We start from the raw sequence: 19326 nt of genomic DNA, 5'->3' as shown, positions 1-19326 counted from the left end.
AGTCGCCCCTCAGGTAGCCGGGGGGACCCACCCGAGTCGCCCCTCAGGTAGCCGGGGGGTCCCACCCGAGTCGCCCCTCAGGTAGCTGGGGGGTCCCACCCGAGTCGCCTCCTCAGGTAGCCGGGGGGTCCCACCCGAGTCGCCCCTCAGGTAGCTGGGGACCCACCCGAGTCGCCCCTCAGGTAGCCGGGGGGTCCCACCCGAGTCGCCTCCTCAGGTAGCTGGGGACCCACCCGAGTCGCCCCTCAGGTAGCCGGGGGGTCCCACCCGAGTCGCCCCTCAGGTAGCTGGGGACCCACCCGAGTCGCCCCTCAGGTAGCCGGGGGGTCCCACCCGAGTCGCCTCCTCAGGTAGCCGGGGGGTCCCACCCGAGTCGCCCCTCAGGTAGCTGGGGACCCACCCGAGTCGCCCCTCAGGTAGCCGGGGGGTCCCACCCGAGTCGCCTCCTCAGGTAGCTGGGGACCCACCCGAGTCGCCCCTCAGGTAGCCGGGGGGTCCCACCCGAGTCGCCCCTCAGGTAGCTGGGGACCCACCCGAGTCGCCCCTCAGGTAGCCGGGGGGTCCCACCCGAGTCGCCTCCTCAGGTAGCCGGGGGGTCCCACCCGAGTCGCCCCTCAGGTAGCTGGGGACCCACCCGAGTCGCCCCTCAGGTAGCCGGGGGGACCCACCCGAGTCGCCCCTCAGGTAGCCGGGGGGACCCACCCGAGTCGCCCCTCAGGTAGCCGGGGGGGTCCCACCCGAGTCGCCTCCTCAGGTAGCCGGGGGGTCCCACCCGAGTCGCCTCCTCAGGTAGCTGGGGACCCACCCGAGTCGCCCCTCAGGTAGCCGGGGGGTCCCACCCGAGTCCCCTCCTCAGGTAGCTGGGGACCCACCCGAGTCGCCCCTCAGGTAGCCTTGGGTAGCCAGGGGGACCCACCCAAGTCGCCCCTCAGGTAGCCTGGGGTAGCCCCTCAGGTAGCCGGGGGGACCCACCCGAGTCGCCTCCTCAGGTAGCTGGGGACCCACCCGAGTCGCCCCTCAGGTAGCTGGGGACCCACCCGAGTCGCCTCCTCAGGTAGCTGGGGACCCACCCGAGTCGCCTCCTCAGGTAGCTGGGGACCCACCCGAGTCGCCCCTCAGGTAGCCTGGGGTAGCCGGGGGACCCACCCGAGTCGCCCCTCAGGTAGCCGGGGGGACCCACCCGAGTCGCCTCCTCAGGTAGCCAGGGGGACCCACCCAAGTCGCCCCTCAGGTAGCCTGGGGTAGTCGGGGGACCCACCCGAGTCGCCCCTCAGGTAGCCTGGGGTAGCCGGGGGACCCACCCGAGTCGCCTCCTCAGGTAGCCGGGGGGTCCCACCCGAGTCGCCTCCTCAGGTAGCTGGGGACCCACCCGAGTCGCCTCCTCAGGTAGCTGGGGACCCACCCGAGTCGCCCCTCAGGTAGCCTTGGGTAGCCAGGGGGACCCACCCGAGTCGCCTCCTCAGGTAGCCGGGGGGTCCCACCCGAGTCGCCTCCTCAGGTAGCTGGGGACCCACCCGAGTCGCCTCCTCAGGTAGCTGGGGACCCACCCGAGTCGCCCCTCAGGTAGCCTTGGGTAGCCAGGGGGACCCACCCGAGTCGCCTCCTCAGGTAGCCGGGGGGACCCACCTGAGTCGCCTCAGGTAGCTGGGGGGACCCACCCAAGTCACATCCTCAGGTAGCTGGGCGACCCACCTGAGTAGTCGTCCCTCAGGTAGCCAGGGACCCACCCGAGTTGCCCCTCAGGTAGCTGGGGGACCCACCCGAGTCGCTTCAGGTAGCCGGGGGGGACTCACCCGAGTCGCCCCTCAGGTAGCGGGGGGGGTGGGGGGGGACACCCACCCGGGGACACCCACCCAGGGGGGACCCACCCGAGTTGCCACTCAGGTAGCCAGGGGACCAACCCGAGGTGCCCCTCAGGTAGCCGGGGGATCCACCCGAATCACCCATCAGGTAGCTGGTGGGACCCACCCGAGTCACCCCTCAGGTAGCTGGGGGACCCACCCAAGTTACCTCTCAGGTAGCTGGGGGGACTCACCCAAGTCGCCTCCTCAGGTAGCTGGGGGGACCCACCCGAGTTGCCCCTCAGGTAGCTGGGGGGACCCACCCAAATCACCTCCTCAGGTTGCTGGGGGACCCACCCGAGTCGCATCCTCAGGTAGCTGGGGGGAACCCATCGTAGTCATCCCTTCAGGTAGCTGTGGGGGGAGGGCAGGGAGGCCCTGGGGTTGCGACCTCAGCCATTTGCACCCTGGGCAGCTGAGTGACCCCCCACCCCCTCGCCTATGGTGAGCTTTGCAAAGGGAGAGGGGCAGGTAGAACCAGGGGCACCTGCTGGGAGTGGAGACATCTGCTGGGTCGAGGAGACACCTGCTTGAACTCGGGGAGGACACCTGCCTGGATCAAGGACACCTGGCAGACTGGGTGGGGGGACACTTGTGGGCCTGGGTAGGAAGGGTACGGTCACTGTGTTCTGGAGCAGGGAGTGAAGGGGCCATCTGGGTGTCCGTTGATGGAGGAAGAGGCCTTGCCTGTGGATGGGTAGTGAGGACACTGACCTGGAGCTGCAGGGAAGACCCAGGGTCTTGGGGACATCATTGAGCATGGGAGCTGCCGGCTTATACTGGTGTGACACAGGCCCAGGTGGAAACTGCTGGTGTCGTCTTGGAGCCCAGAGTCACTGGGACCTTTCATTTGTGGCCGTTCTTGGAGCTTAGTGTGCTACTCCAGCACACACGTCTCAAGTGGGGTTTGTGAAATTTGATTTTACAGAGGGAGAGGTGTTGGCAGTGGTGAAGCAGGTTATTTTGGGCCAGCAGAGTAGCTCGTGTGGATAGTGTGCTGCTTTGCCATATGGAGCCAGGTTTGGGCCTGGCCCCAAGGCCTGGGGAAAGCTTTGGTGCTGGGATTTTCTGCATTCTCTGTCCCTGTCTCTCTGGACAAATCACCATGGGGCAGCAAGGCTCAGTGATGACCAAAGTGACAGGATTGGTTCATGTGGTTGCCAGCTCACTTCCTCAGTTGCTAGGTCACTTCCTCAAGAGCTAGACCTGCTGGTGATGCAGCTTGAAAACACATGAAGAGGAAACATGTAGGACTGTAAACCCATCGTTGCCGCTGGGGATTTCTCTACTCCTCTCCCAATAAATGACAGAACAAGGACCCAGAGGATCAAGAACGTGCTCCAGTCAAGCCATAGAACGTGCTGGACACTAAGCAACTCCAGGACACAGCTTCAGATACGTAAGGAGCACTTAGAGGGAGGAGTCATGTTCTGGGGTGTAAAATACAAGTTCTTAATTACTGTTGGAACATGGCTTTCAGTGTTCACAATAGGACTTTAGTAATTAGCATTCGGCTGATGTTAGCCTGACGATGGAGCGTACCACAACTTAAGCAAATTCACAGGGGGTTGTGGGTATGAGAAACATATAAGCAAGGGCCTAGAGCAGCTTGGCGTCTCTTGGTTCATCTCAATGTTCTCTTGCTGGCTTCCTGACTTCTTCACATCTGATGTCTTGGGTAGCTAGCTGAAGGACTCTTAGCTTCTACCACTTTTCTTAGCTAGGTTTTTCCTCTTGCTTACTTATATGGTGATTTTTATGAATAAACCCTTTATTTGTTTAACTCCAGACAAAGCCACGTGTCGTATTTTGATAATTACAGTGAAGTTAAGTTTGAAATATCTGGAGGACCTTTGGAATATTTGTAAGTTGAATGACCCACTTTGATTCCTACAGGCCAGAGGAGACATCGGAAAGAACTTTACACAGAATGTAAATGCAGGGAGTCAGGCGGTAGTGCAGCGGGTTGAGTGCACGTGGCGCAAAGTGCAAGGACCGGCTAAGGATCCCCGTTCAAGCCCCTGGCTCCCCACCTACAGGGGCATCGTTTCACAGGCGGTGAAGCAGGTCTGTAGGTGTCTTTCTCTCCCTCTCTCTGTCTTCCCCTCCTCTCTCCATTTCTCTCTGTCCTATCCAACAACGACGACAACAATAATAACTACAACAATAAAACAACTAGGGCAACAAAAGGGAATAAATAAATATTAAATAAATAAATATTTAAAAAAAGAATGTAAATGCAGTACATCAAGGTTTGTATTACATGGCTAAGACTCATGGAAGACAAGTGGCTAATCAGTGGTCCCAGCTTTCAGCTTAAGAGTAAATGAAACAGGAAGTACAAAAAGACAAATTGGCAAAATCACCATGAAACTGATGAAATAAGGAAAAGAGAAAATTGATAAAATTAAAAACTTTCTGTGAGAAATGCAGTATAGCAGAAGAATCCTCAGGTTGAGTAAAATAAGGATATTTATAGTAAGAAGAATATTATCGGCACATTTATGTCAGCACATTCAACTTAGACTATAAAAATAAATTCGTTGAGACAAGCTACAAATGCTCACTTAAGAATGGAGGCCCTTGGACAGTTGTGGAGTGGCCAGAGCTTTGGAGTAAAGTATGAGGTCGGAAGGTAGGCGGACAGCATCATGCATGTCAGAGTGATGCTCTGATTCTGTCTCCTCTCAAGTTAATAAACAAATAATAGGGAGTAGCGCAGCGGGTTAAACGCAGGTGGCGCAAAGCTCAAGGACCGGCATCAGGAACCCCTGGCTCCCCACCTATAGGGGAGTCGCTTCACAGGCAGTGAGGCAGGTCTGCAGGTGTTTTATCTTTCTTACCCCCTGTCTTTCCCTTCTCTCTCCATTTCTCTCTGTCCTAACAATAATAAAACAAGGACAACAAAAAGGAAAATAAATAATTTTTTTTTAAAATAGGGGAGTTGGGCGGTAGCACAGCGATTAAGCACAGGTGGCACAAAGCACAAGGACTGGTGTAGGGATCCTGGTTCGAGCCCCTGGCTCCCCACCTGCAGGAGGTTGCTTTGCAAGCGGTGAAGTAAGTCTGCAGGTGTCTTATCTTTCTCTCCTCCTCTGTCTTCGCCTCCTCTCTCCATTTCTCTCTGTCCTATTCAACAACAATGACAGCTATGACAGTAACAACTACAGCAAGCACAACAACAAGGGCAACAAAATGGGAAAAGTGGTTTCCAGGAGCAGTGGATTCATAGTGCCGGCACTGTGTCCCAGCAATAACCCTGGAGGCAAAAATAAAGTAAAACAAATAAGTAATAACATCTTTGTGACTAGGTTTAATGCTGGGCTTTGTGCTTGTACGACAAAACCACCACTCCTTTTTTATTTTGCCTCCAAGGTTATTGCTGGGGTTCGGAGCCTGTATTATAAATCCACTGCTCTTGGAGGCCATTTTTTTCCCATTTTGTTGCCCTTGTCGTTATTGTTGCCATTGATGTTGTTGGATAGGACAGAAAAATCAAGAGAGGATGGGAGAGAAAGACACCTACAGAACTGCTTCACCACTTGTGAAGTGACCCCCCCAGGGGTTCGAACCAGGATCCTTATGCTGGTCTGTGCACTTTACACCATGTGCGCTTAACCCGCCCTGCTACTGCCTGACCCCCAATCCACCACTCCTGATAGTCCTTCTTATCTTTATTTTTTATGTTTTTATTTGCTAAGATGGAAATTGAGAGGAGGGGGTGGAGACAGGGAGAGACACCTGTGGTCCTCCACTACTTGTGAAACTTTCCCCTGTGCAGTAGAGGAGCGAAAGTAAATCCACATCTTTATACTCGATTGGTGGCACTGCCGCCCAGTCCGTCTTTTAAAAAAGAGAATGCCGAGAGTCGGGCGGTAGCGCAGTGGGTTAAGCACATGTGGCACAAAGTGCAAGGACCAGTGGAAGGATCCCAGTTCAAGCCCCCGGCTCCCCACCTGCAGGGAAGTCGCTTAACGGGCGGTGAAGCAGGTCTGCAGGTGTCTTACCTTTCTCTCCCCCTCTGTCTTCCCTTCGGCTCCATTTCTCTCTGTCCTATTTAGCAACGAATGGCATCAATAACAATAATTACAAAATACAATGGGCAGGAGGAATCGGGCAGGAGGAGCCCCCGGCTCCCCGCCTGCAGGGGAGTCTCTTCACAGGCGATGAAACAGGTCTGCAGGTATCTCTCTCCCCTTCTCAGTCTTCCCCTCCTCTCCATTTCTCTGTCCTGTCCAACAACGATGACATCAAGAACGACAATAATAACTACAACAATAAAACAATAAGGGCGAGGATTCAACTTCCGGAGGCGGAGCTACGAGCAGCAGATCGCTTTCTCTCCTCTCCTCTCCCGGATCAACTAGGAATACCAAAGGAGACCACCCAGGACCGAAACAAGACAGGACTAGAATGACCACAGGAACCCAGTAAATCACCCGTGAGTACAAACACATTTGGCTGGTGACACAGGAGAAAGGAGCCTAAGGAGAGATTAAGTGATTGCTAACAGTTCAGCAGTTTATCAGTGGAGACACCACCACCAGTCTGCTCCACCAACAAGGGGACAGCTAAAGGGAGGAGAGGACTCCCCAGAGACTCACCAAGTGCAACTCTGAGTCTCCATTGCTACTACCCTCAGAATCTGGAACAGCAACAGGGAGGGACACCAGGGGACAGAGATCTAACCGGGAAACTCAGGAGAAGACCTATACCTCGGTGGCATAGCTGAGGGGCTGTGAAAGTCTCTTTGCATAACCACTGGATTATGTCTGCCACACCCTGCTTTATCTCTTGGTCAGGAGTCAGTGATTAAGCTAAGAAGCCTATTGATAGTTTAAAAGCCCTCAGGCTCCCATAGCCTACGGGGAAGAAAAAAAAAGAGGCTTTTAAACCACTGAGCTCTAACTCAGGGATTGAAACAACAGTTAACTTCCACCACTGTGAACCCTTTAATTAACTTACTTAGACACAAGTCAATCCAGGCAATAGTGATCAATAATTTGAAAAGTACTGATAAAGGGAACTCATAACATAATATATAAAATGGTTAAAACAACAAGAAAAAATATTGGAGAATCGAACCAGGAAAAGAGTCCAGCTAAAAGTCCTCCAGAGGGTGAAGCACAAAATAACGAGTTCCACCGCCCGACCCCCTTATTCATCTATTTTTAAGACAACAGTGCTCAGCTCTGGCTTATGGTGATCCAAGACTAAATCTGGCACCTCTGGAGTCTAAGGCACATAAATCCTGTATTCTAATAAGTCGAGTTATTTCCCCAGCCCTAAAAAACAGAAATTAATGAAAAAAATTATTAATAGAATTTAAAGAATTCCGTGAGATTCAGGAAAAATAAATCCATAACCTAGCCACATGACTATAAATTCTACAATCATTTCTACATATCCCTTTCAATTATTTTCATGTGTGCATATTTTTACACGCTTTTAGTCACAGCGTGCATAATTGCTTTGCATACACACAAATTTAAATAATCTATATTTTAAATTCTGTACTATCTTTATAGGTATAGTTCTTAATACTTACTATAATGATTTAATAATGAATTTAATAATTCATTAATTGGATGTACTGTAATTTCTTCAATCTTCCCTTAATGTTAAACATTTAAGTTGCTTCTATTTGTTTAATATTACTAATAATGTTATGATAAGTGTCATCTGAATAAGAGGAAATTGCATTATACCTATATAATCTATTAAAAGGTCTATGCTCCTGTAAAAAAAAAATAATAATAACGAGTTCAACATCCAAACATTAGCTAAGGAAATAATAACAGGAGTGAGTAAAGAATTTGAAAAAATTGTAATCAGAAATGCAGGAACAAAAGCCCTATTAAAAAAATGCAGGAACAACAAATGAGAATATGGAAGAAAATACTAATTATCTCATGGTTATTAGAGAGCTGAAAACTGAAATCGCTGAGCTAAGAATGCAACTAGCTGAACAAGCTAAAACAGTATCAGAGCAAGGCAACAAAATAGATGAATTCCAGAAAGCAGTAGAGGGAAGAGAGAATAGAATCTATGAGGCTGAAGACAGAATTAGCAAGATCGAGGATGAATTAGAGGCAACTAAAAAAGAAGAGATCTCAAAAAGAGATTAAGAGATGCTGAAAACAACAACAGAGTCCTATGGGATGACTTCAAAAGAAACAATATACGCATTATTGGCATACCAGAGGAAGAAAGAGAAGGAGAGGAAGAAAGCATTTTCCGGGCCATAATAGCTGAAAATTTCTCTAGTCTAGACAACATCAAAGACATAAAAATTCAAGAAGCCCAGAGGGTCCCAAACAGAATTAACCCAGACCTAAAGACACCAAGACATATCATACTTGGAATGGAAAGGAATAAGGATAAAGAAAGGATCCTGAAGGCTTCAAGAGAAAAAGAGTCACCTACAAAGGAAAACCCCTAAGATTAGCAGCAGACTTCTCCATACAAACACTACAGGCCAGAAGGGAATGGAAAGATATCTATCGAGTGCTCAATGAGAAAGGCTTTCAGCCAAGAATACTATATCCTGCTAGATTGTCATTCAGACTAGAGGGAGGCATCAAAACCTTCTCAGACAAGCAAGAGTTGAAGGAAGCAACCATCACCAAGCCTGCCCTGAAAGAAGTTCTGAAAGGTCTCCTATAAACAACCAGACCACCACAAATAGGACATATATCAAAACACTCTAAAACTCTACAAGAATGACGTTAAAATATCTTCAATCTTTGATATCAATAAATGTCAGTGGCCTGAATTCACCTATTAAAATACAGAATAGGAAGATGGATCAGAAAACACAACCCTGGGAGTCGGGCGGTAGCGCAGTGGGTTAAGCACAGGTGGCGCTAAGCACAAGGACCAGCGGAAGAATCCCGGTTCGAGCCCCTGGCTCCCCACCTGCAGGGGAGTCGCTTTACAGGCGGTGAAGCAGGTCTTCAGGTATCTGTCTTTCCCCCTCTCTGTCTTCCCCTCCTCTCTCCATTTCTCTGTCCTATCCAACAATAATGACATCAATAATAACTACAACAATAAAACAAGGGCAACAAAAGGAATTAATTAAAAAAAAAAGAATCCAGAAAACACAACCCAACAATATGCTGTCTACAGGAAACCCACCTAACTCAACAAGACAAACACAGACTTAAAGTGAAAGGATGGAAAACGATCATACAAGCCAATGGCCCACAAAAAAGGGCAGGAACAGCTATTCTCATATCTGACATGATAGACTTTAAAATAGATAAGATTAAAAAAGATAGGAATGGACACTACTTAATGCTCAGAGGATCAGTCAATCAAGAGGACTTCACAATTATTAACATCTATGCACCCAATGAGAAGCCATCTAAATACATCAAACTTCTACTGAAAGAGCTACAGCAATATATTAACAGTAACACAATCACAGTAGGGGACTTCAACACCCCACTCTCTCAACTTGACAGATCATCCAGGCAGAAAATCAATAAAGACATAAGGGAGCTAAATGAAGAGATAGATAAACTAGAACTATTGGACATTTTCAGAGTCATCCCAAGAAACTGGAATACACATTTTACTCAAATCCACATGGGTCATTCTCAAGGATAGACCATATGTTAGGCCACAAAGACAGCATCAGCCAATTCAAGAGCACTGAAATCATCCCAAGAATCTTCTCAGACCACAGTGGAATTAAACTAACACTTAACAATCAACAAAAGATTAGTAACAGTCCCAAAATGTGGAAGCTCAACAGTACACTTCTTAACAACTTCTGGGTCAAAGAGGAAATCAAGGAAGAAATCAAAATGTTTCGAGAGTTCAATGAAAATGAAGACACAAGCTATCAAAATATTTGGGACACAGTTAAAACCGTCCTAAGAGGGAAGTTCATAGCTATACAAGCACACATTAGGAAACAAGAAAAAGCACAAATAAACAGCCTGATTGCACACCTTAAAGACCTAGAAGAAGAACAACAAAGGAACCCTAAAGCAACGAGAAGGTCAGAAATTACTAAAGTTAGGGCAGAAATAAATAACATTGAGAATAGGAAAACCATACAAAAGATCAACGAAAGTAAATGTTGGTTTTTCGAAAGAGTAAACAAAATCGACAAACCTTTAGCCAGACTTACAAAACAAAAAAGGGAGAAGACCCAAATAAGTCGGATAGTAAATGAAAGAGGAGATATCACAACAGACACCGCAGAAATTCAACATATCATGCGAGGCTTCTATGAACAACTATATGCCACCAAGCTAGAGAACCGGGGAGAAATGGACGATTTCCTAGATACCTACCAACTTCCAAAACTAAGTAAAGAGGAACTAGATAACATGAACAGGCCCATCACAGCTAAAGAAACTGAAACAGATATCAAAAACCTTCCCAAAAATAAAAGTCCTGGACCGGATGGTTTTACAAATGAATTCTACAAAACCTTCAAAGAAGAACTAATACCTCTACTTTTAAAAGTCTTCCAGAAGATTGAAGACACTGGAATACTCCCTGCCAGCTTCTATGAAGCCAACATCACCCTGATACCAAAAGCAGACAGGGACACAACCAAAAAAGAAAACTACAGACCAATATCTCTGATGAACATAGATGCGAAAATATTGAACAAAATTCTAGCTAAGCGGATACAGCAGTATATCAAAAAGATTGTCCATCATGACCAAGTGGGGTTTATCCCAGGCATGCAAGGTTGGCTAAATATACGTAAATCAATCAATATGATCCACCACATCAACAAAAACAAGACCAAAAATCACATGGTCATATCAATAGATGCAGAGAAAGCCTTTGACAAAATACAACATCCCTTTATGATCAAAACACTACAAAAAATGGGAATGGATGGAAAATTCCTGAAGATAGTGGAGTCTATATATAGCAAACCTACAGCCAACATCATACTCAATGGTGAAAAACTGGAAGCATTTCCACTCAGATCAGGTACTAGACAGGGATGCCCACTATCACCATTACTATTCAACATAGTGTTGGAAGTTCTTGCCATAGCAATCAGGCAGGAGCAAGGAATTAAAGGCATACAGATTGGAAGAAAAGAAGTCAAACTCTCCTTATTTGCAGATGACATGATAGTATACATGGAAAAACCTAAGGAATCCAGCAAGAAGCTTTTGGAAATCATCAGGCAATACAGTTCTTCTTCTTCTAGCGTTTGCCCTTCTTCCGTAGCCAGTCAACAGCATCAGGTTGAGCCTGATGTAAAGTTTCAAGACCTCCTTTGAATATGGAGAGGTGGCAGTCGTTGACTATGTAGGTCACAGTCTGTCTGTAGCCGCAGGGGCAGTTTGGGTCATCTCTGGCTCCCCAGCGATGGAACATAGCGGCGCACTGGCCATGGCCTGTTCGATAGCCATTGAGGAGAGCCCAATCATAACGTGCTAGGTCAAAGCCGGGTTGATGCTTACAGGGGTCTGTGATGAGGTGTTTGTTTTTTACCTCAGCTGCCAGCTCTGTTTCCAAGAGTCTGGAACAGAGAAATTCAGTGTAGGCGTAGGGGACCAGATTGGGTGACGAGACGTCAAGCGTTGAACAGGGTGGGCGAAGATATCCACATAGATTGGCAGGTCCGGTTGAGCGTAGACGTGGAAATGAACTTAGATGATGCCGCATCCCGATGAATATCTGGCGGGGCGATGTTGCTAAGAACTGGCACCCATGGAACCGGGGTGGAACGGATGGTTCCAGAAATTATCCTCATGGAGGAATATAATTTGGAATCGATCAAGTGGACATGGGGGCTACGGAACCATACTGGGGCACAGTATTCTGCAGTGGAATAGCATAATGCCAGAGAGGATGATCGTAGTGTGGAAGCACTCGCGCCCCATGAGGAGCTGGCCAGTCTTGCAATGATGTGATTCCTCGCGCCCACCTTTGCTGCTGTTTTTATGAGATGTTTGTGAAATGACAGAGTGCGATCGAGAGTAACGCCAAGATAGACTGGCTGGGCTTCATGCCAGATTCTCGTATCGCCAAGCTGCACATTAAGCTCACGCGAGGCCGAGGCATGGTGTAGATGGAAAACAGGTGATACCGTTTTTGCAGTGCTAGGAATTAGTCGCCATTTTTTACAGTAATCAGATATCAGAGACATGTCTTTCGTGAGTGTTTCCTCGAGGATGTCGAACTTTGATGCCTGAGTTGCACAGCAGATGTCATCGGCGTAGATGAACTTCCTTGAAGAAGTTTCTGGGAGGTCATTGATGTAAATATTAAATAGCGTAGGAGCCAGAACAGAGCCCTGGGGCAGGTCACTTGAGACAAGTCTCCATCTGCTAGACTTGTCACCCAGATGCACCCGGAATCTTCTGTTTTGGAGAAGAAACGATATAGTGTTGGCCACCCATGGGAGCAGGCGTCTTGAGATCTTGACCAGGAGACCACGGTGCCAGACCATGTCATAGGCTGCTGTGAGATCAACAAAGACAGCACCCGTCTTTAAATTCTTCAATACAGTAATGTGTCAGGCTACAAAATTAACATTCAAAAGTCATTGGCATTCCTCTATGCAAACACTAAATTAGAAGAAATTGAAATCCAGAAATCAATTCCTTTTACTATAGCAACAAAAACAATAAGATATCTAGGAGTAAATCTAACCAAGGAAGTGAAAGACTTGTATACTGAAAATTATGAGTCCCTACTCAAAGAAATTGAAAAAGACACAAAGAAGTGGAAAGATATTCCATGTTCATGGATTGGAAGAATTAACATCATCAAAATGAATATATTACCCAGAGCCATCTACAGATTTAATGCTATCCCCATCAAGATCCCAAGCACATTTTTTAGGAGAATAGAAAAAATGCTACAGATGTTTATCTGGAACCAGAAAAGACCTAGAATTGCCAAAACAATCTTGAGAAGAAAGAACAGAACCAGAGGCATCACACTTCCAGATCTCAAACTGTATTATAGGGCCATTGTCATCAAAACTGCTTGATACTGGAACATGAATAGACACACTGACCAGTGGAATAGAATTGAGAGTCCAGAAAAGAGGCCCCACCCCTATGGACATCTAATCTTTGACAAAGGGGCCCAGACTATTACATGGGGAAAGCAGAGTCTCCAACAAATGGTGTTGGAAACAATGGGTTGAAACATGCAGAAGAATGAAACTGAATCACTGTATTTCACCAAATACAAAAGTAAATTCCAAGTGGATCGAGGACTTGGATGTTAGACCACAAACTATCAAATACTTAGAGGAAAATATTGGCAGAACTCTTTTCCACATAAATTTTAAAGACATCATCAATGAAACATCCAATTACAAAGAAGACTAAAGCAAGTATAAACCTATGGGACTACATCAAATTAAAAAGCTTCTTCACAGCAAAAGAAACCACTACCCAAACCAAGAGACCCCCTCACAGAATGGGAGAAGATCTTTACATGCCATACAGCAGACAAGAGTTTAATAACCAACATATATAAAGAGCTTGCCAGACTCAACAACAAGAAAACAACCCCATCCAAAAATGGGGAGAGGACTTGGACAGAATATTCACCACAGAAGAGATCCAAAAGGCCGAGAAACACATGAAAAAATGCTCCAAGTCTCTGATTGTCAGAGAAATGCAAATCAAGACAACAATGAGATATCACTTCACTCCTGTGAGAATGTCATACATCAGAAAAGGTAGCAGCAAATGCTGGAGAGGGTGTGGGGTCAAAGGAACCCTCCTGCACTGCTGGTGGGTGCCCTGACCAGCAGGGCGGTGAACAGGGGCTAGGAACCTAAAAGACCTGGAATGAAAGGGACACAAGACACGAAAGAACGACAGCAAGACAAGTTTCTGATCAAGCTGCAAAATTTTATTGTGTTCACAGGCATTATAAGGCTTTGGGGAAGGAGAGGGAATGCTGGAGGAGGGGGAGGGGGAGCAAACTTCAAAGCGGAATGTTCCTTGCAACAAATGACAGAAACCAAACTGTGTTGACTCACTTGATTACTGATAAATGGTTTACCTGAGGGGTAATGGCCTGCCCAGGGGAGAATTAACACTTGTCTTGAGGGGTTCCATTGTCTCAAAGCTTATCATCTATCAAGCAGAGAAATGGCTCCTGGCATATCCTCCCTTTGTTATAATTTAAATTGAGACTGGCAATTGGGGGTGAGGAGAGGAGACCCTAACAGCAGGTGTGGTGGACATAACCAGAGGGGTGAAGTATTGACCCGATTCCTCCCACGGGGTGGGTGCAAAACCAACCTTCCCGCATCTTATAAGGCTCTCGGTGTCTTTTTGGGGAGGGGAAGCAGAGCCACAGTTTCTAGGGAAACAATTTTTGTTGCTGACACCAACCTCCATGCAAATCAGGTTTGCTTCACAGGGGACTCAGAGGCGGACAATAGGGTCCTCCCCCTGCAGTCCTTTGCCTTACACCCCTTACTGGTGTCCTTGCCCTGCCAAGGTTGGATGTCTCGATGCATAATTCTGAGTTTTATGCCATCCGAAAAGGGGGTCTGTCATCCTCAGGTTCAGCCAGGCCTCTGTCAGCCAAATCAAGTCTGTGATAATGTATTTGCAAAGGTTTTGATGCCAAGGAGTCAATCTGCCGTTTTATAAAATCAGTAATCTTATTAAAAATAAAGGGTCTTAAGGTAATCACTAACAAAAGACTAATAAGGGTCTCATAAGGGGCTCTGTAGTGACTCAAGACTATTTGTGGTGGAGTCTATAACCTGTTGTAATTTGTTAGAAAATTCATGGGAGGAATATATAGAGTGTCCTAGCATGCCACCAGCAAGTCTAAGGGAAGCAGTCAGTGGATGTGATGTCCAGGGGAAGAAACACAGCATGTCTGGTCTGGTCAGCGCCAACTGATGAAATTTTTCTTCTTCATAGAGGGTCTGCTGTGGAACAAGCAAAACTAGGAGGCAAGGACCAGGTAGAGAAGAATTGACATGAAAATATAGGATGGTGTTTACCAAAACACAGAGGAGGTACATACACATTAGAAGTCAAGGTGAGGTTCCTTGAACATCGATGAATATTTTGAGAAAAGTGAGCAGTCAATAAGCATGCAAAGATGAAGTCAGCAGTGGTAGGTCAGCAGAAAGAGAAGACTTGGATAAGCTGGTGAGGTTAGCTGGAGTATATACTGCCATGGTGTCCTTTGTGGTAAGGACTTGCCAACAGGGACTCTGTGGATTTTGCAAGAGCAATAATGTCATCCACCATAATAAAAGGAAAACAAACATGGACATCCAGTGTTGAAAAGAGAAAAAGGAAATATGTCTCTGTGACTGGAAAAGTGGGTGGCTTTGTCAATGAGATATAATAAATGGACAATTAGAATTTTTGTAAATATTGAAAAGGTTTAGTATGTTACTTCATTGACACTTTAGCCAACTGAATACTGGGGGGTGCATTCTCCTTTTTTTTATTAATTAAGCTTAAGGGTTTTAGTTTTTTTTTTTTTTGTTTGAGCTGTAGCCCACATGAATTTAGAAAAAGTATCAACTGAGAAAAAAAAGTTTTTGTTTACTAAACATGGGCAGGTGAATTACATCAATCTGTCAGAGAGCATTGGCTTTTATCAATGGAGATTAATCTTAAAAGTCTGAATAGCAAGATCTTAATTAAACAATGCAGGAGCCAGTAAAGTGCTCTCACTATGGCAGGTCAAGCGTTACAATTTTAAGAGGCTTGTAAAAAAATGAGAAAAATTTTAGGATACGAGTGACTTTAGGAGTCATCACACACCCATAAATAAAAAACAAAAAATGTTTAGTTTTAAATCTTACCATATGAGCAGTCAGTTCTTCATGTACAGATGTACCTATAATTATTTACTTAGGGAGAGAACTTGTACCAAGTTAATTGATGATCTAGTGGTTAGAATTGGCTTGAGGTTTTTTCTATGATTTTAGAAGGCTCTTTATTAGAATATACCAATATGTTATAGAAAGTCAATACCTAATGTGTTGACATGATAAAATGTTTACCATTTTTTAGCATTATTTTAAACTGATTAGTTTAAGCACACTATTATAACTTAGTTTACTAAGATCTTTACTCATCACAAGGCTATCATGAGTAAGCATAGATATAAAACTCTTAATAGATTTTACTCCTCAGAACTCTAATATGGCAACTTAAAAGGCTAAAATAAAACCTCATAACTTAAATGTTCAAAATAATAATTTTGTTAAATCAGGATTTGCCAAAACAAATCTATCTGACCAGAAGCACAATGATAAATTAAGCACAACCTTAATTTATCAAGAATAAACCTCTGGCAGTGTCTTAAAACAAACCAGATAATTTTTAAAAGCAGAAAGATATAAAGAGGAAAACCAGAGCAAAAGCCTCTGGCATGTAAATAATTAACATAACCATTGTGTTATCTTTTACTAACCCAAGCCAGTCTTAAAAACAATTTTAAGTAAAATGTTAAACTTTGTTTGTTAGGATCTTTGTTTATCACAAAGCTATCACACCCTTAGGGCAGCTATGAACAAGGGTGGGTACACAACTTAATTGATCTTTCACTTTGATTTGGATAGGTAACTTAAAAAGCTAACATAAACCTTATATCTGAAATGTTAAAATAAAATTTTACTGTTAACATTTCTTTTAGATGATCATTTTACACTAAATAATTTTGTTGAATCACATCTGTTGAATAAAAATTTTTTATCAGGCCAGGAATAGCACGTTTAACCTTTTTTTTTCTTGGCAAGGCCACTGCTCTACACTGACTGGGTTATTAGAAAGCCAGTTCAAGGATGGAATTAGCAAATTAACAAACAGTGGCAGTTGGTATTGGGGTGCTGGTAATATTTACAATTCTCACAAGAGTGAGAGAGACTGTAGAGGCATTTTACCACGCCTAGAGATCTCAGGAAATCTTTTAACTAATGAATTGATGCTGATATTAGCTATCAGAAGGACTAAACTGTCTTATATTTTACTCTGGTAAAAGTGTGCCAACTCTATGAGTCGGGATCTTTAAAACCACATTTAGCTTAACTAAATCTTATTTAAAACTTAAAACAAACTTTAGTTACTTAGGGGTTTACACACATTAATGAAAACAAGGTTAGCACAGACTTAAAACATACATTCTTGGTGAAAAGAAAATTTTCCCTTTGAAAAACCGCTTTGGTTTTTGGATTCCTAACTCACAGACTATCTACCCAGGAGGGGCGTTAGTGACTAGGGAATGACTGACTGCAGTCTTTGCCAATCTGTGGAGCAGGATCCCTGTGCCATGATTGGCTGTGCGGGCGGAACAGGCGGGCTTAGTTCACCCCCGCTGCGCAGAGAAAAATCTTTGAAAATTTTTTTTCTAGGCTAAGGTACATTTTACAGTTTTAAAGAAGCAAATCATTAAATTTTTATCAAAAGTGTGTACTGGTTCTCTGATTAATAGCTTTTAAGTTAAAGAGAACGTCTTGTTTGATTGATTTAATGAGGGAGATTAAAGGGAGGAGGACACCAATCGGGATTGTATTTGGCAGCCTCTTTATCTAGCAAAGCCTCATCCTCTGCGGGAAGTGCTTCAGGAGAGGTGGGGTTTTGTAATACTGGATAGAGGCGGGGGAAAGAATGCTGGGTTTCATTCTCCTGTGAATTAGCAATAGGAGGGTCAATAAAGGGAACTTTAGTAAGTGCGGTGGGACCTATAGGGAGGGGGACAGGGCTTTTACCTTCATCGGGTGCTGGGAGGCTTTTATTTTGACTGGGTACTGGGGGATCAAGATCAATAATCACAGAAGGGCATGGGGATGGGGACTTTGTCCTGGACGGCGGACTAGAAAGTTGCTGGAGGACCTTTTCACCCTCTGTAATAAGGTTTTTAATATCAGGGTGGTTATTATAAATTTTTAAGATATCATTAAATTCCAGTAACAAAAGGCAGAAACAGGTACACGTTCAGGACCAAAAGACTGATAGTAATCATTAAACAGTCACCAATTCTCCAACATTTCTCATCTATAGTGCCTTCCTGGGGGAACCAGGGGCAAATATTTCCAATATAATCTAAAAACTTCTTTAATTCTTTCTTTTAAACCCTAGTTCCTCTTGTCTTGAGTGACTCCTTGAGTCCTTTAATGAATAAATCTTGTTTGATAAATTCATGTCCCATGGTTTTGCTTACCTCAGCTGCTGTGACACTCTCCTCCAGATGCGACTCACAGTCGGGTATTTCCGTGGCGATCTCTGCGAGTCTTTGCATTACCCTCTCGGCCATGATGACTCTGTGAATTCGGATAGGCCTACCCTCTCGATCAGCGGAGTTCCTAGGTCCAGAAGGTTTCTTCGCCCCATGTCCCGGGCGCCAGAATGCCCCGACCAGCAGGGCGGTGAACAGGGGCTAGGAACCTAAAAGACCTGGAATGAAAGGGACACAAGACACGAAAGAACGACAGCAAGACAAGTTTCTGATTAAGCTGCAAAATTTTACTGTGTTCACAGGCATTATAAGGCTTTGGGGAAGGAGAGGGAATGCTGGAGGAGGGGGAGGGGGAGCAAACTTCAAAGCGGAATGTTCCTTGCAACAAATGACGGAAACCAAACTGTGTGTTGACTCACTTGATTACTGATAAATGGTTTACCTGAGGGGAAATGGCCTGCCCAGGGGGGAATTAACACTTGTCTTGAGGGGTTCCATTGTCTCAAAGCTTATCATCTATCAAGCAGAGAAATGGCTTCTGGCAGGTGGGAATGTAAATTGGTCCAACCTCTGTGGAGAACAGTCTGGAGAACTCTCAGAAGGCTAGAAATGGACCTACCCTATGACCCTGCAATTCCTTTCCTGGGGATATATCCTAAGGAACCCAACACATCCATCCAAAAAGATCTGTGTACACATATGTTCTTGGCAGCACAATTTGTAATAGCCAAAACCTGGAAGCAACCCAGGTGTCCACCAACAGATGAGTGGCTGAGCAAGTTGTGGTCTAGATACACAATGGAATACTACTCAGCTGTAAAAAATGGTGACTTCACCATTTTCAGCCAATCTTGGATGGACCTTGAAAAAATCATGTTGAGTGAAATAAGTCAGAAACAGAAGGATGAATATGGGATGATCTCACTCTCAGGCAGAAGTTGAAAAACAAGATCAGAAAAGAAAACACAAGTCGAACCTGAAATGGAATTGGCGTATTGCACCCAAGTAAAAGACTCTGGGCTGCGTGGGAGGGGAGAATACAGATCCATGAAGGATGATAAATGACATAGTGGGGGTTGTATTGCTAAATGGGAAACTGGGGAATGTTATTCATGTACAAACTATTATATTTACTGTTGAATGTAAAACATTAATTCCTCAATAAAGAATTAAAAAAAAACAATAAGGGCAACAAAAAGGGAAAACATATATAAAAAACCTTTAAAAAATACAATGGCAACAAAAGGGAAATAAATATATATTTTTTCCCACCCACCCACCCCAGAGTCTTTTACTTTGGTGCAATACTCCAATT

At 45.3% G+C, this 19326-nt stretch overlaps 3 protein-coding genes across 10 annotated transcripts in view; 1 reads left to right on the top strand and 2 right to left on the bottom strand.

Annotated features, from left to right (window-relative positions):
• PIGG (phosphatidylinositol glycan anchor biosynthesis class G) overlaps positions 1–19326 on the bottom strand; it is a 264955-nt gene that overhangs the window by 198151 nt on the left and 47478 nt on the right. The window lies entirely within an intron of this gene.
• Positions 1–19326, bottom strand: part of GAK (cyclin G associated kinase) — a 30305-nt gene that overhangs the window by 8110 nt on the left and 2869 nt on the right. The window contains exon 2 of the mRNA XM_060188395.1: positions 632–650. Within this exon, the coding sequence (XP_060044378.1) occupies positions 632–650 (19 nt within the window). The remainder of the gene's footprint in view (positions 1–631; positions 651–19326) is intronic.
• The window catches only part of TMEM175 (transmembrane protein 175), a 35287-nt gene continuing 17473 nt past the window's right edge, over positions 1513–19326 (top strand). For 2 of the 4 annotated variants that reach the window (XM_060188394.1, XM_060188388.1), the window contains exon 1: positions 1513–1531. The gene's annotated coding sequence lies outside the window, so the exon portion shown is untranslated. Of the gene's footprint in view, positions 1532–1586; positions 1609–19326 lie in introns of those variants that run through there. The other 2 variants (XM_060188387.1, XM_060188393.1) reach the window with 2 other exon arrangements.

The sequence above is a fragment of the Erinaceus europaeus genome, chromosome 3 (assembly GCF_950295315.1).
Source record: "Erinaceus europaeus chromosome 3, mEriEur2.1, whole genome shotgun sequence".
NCBI lineage: Eukaryota > Metazoa > Chordata > Mammalia > Eulipotyphla > Erinaceidae > Erinaceus > Erinaceus europaeus.
This window is presented reverse-complemented; position numbering and strand designations above follow the sequence as displayed.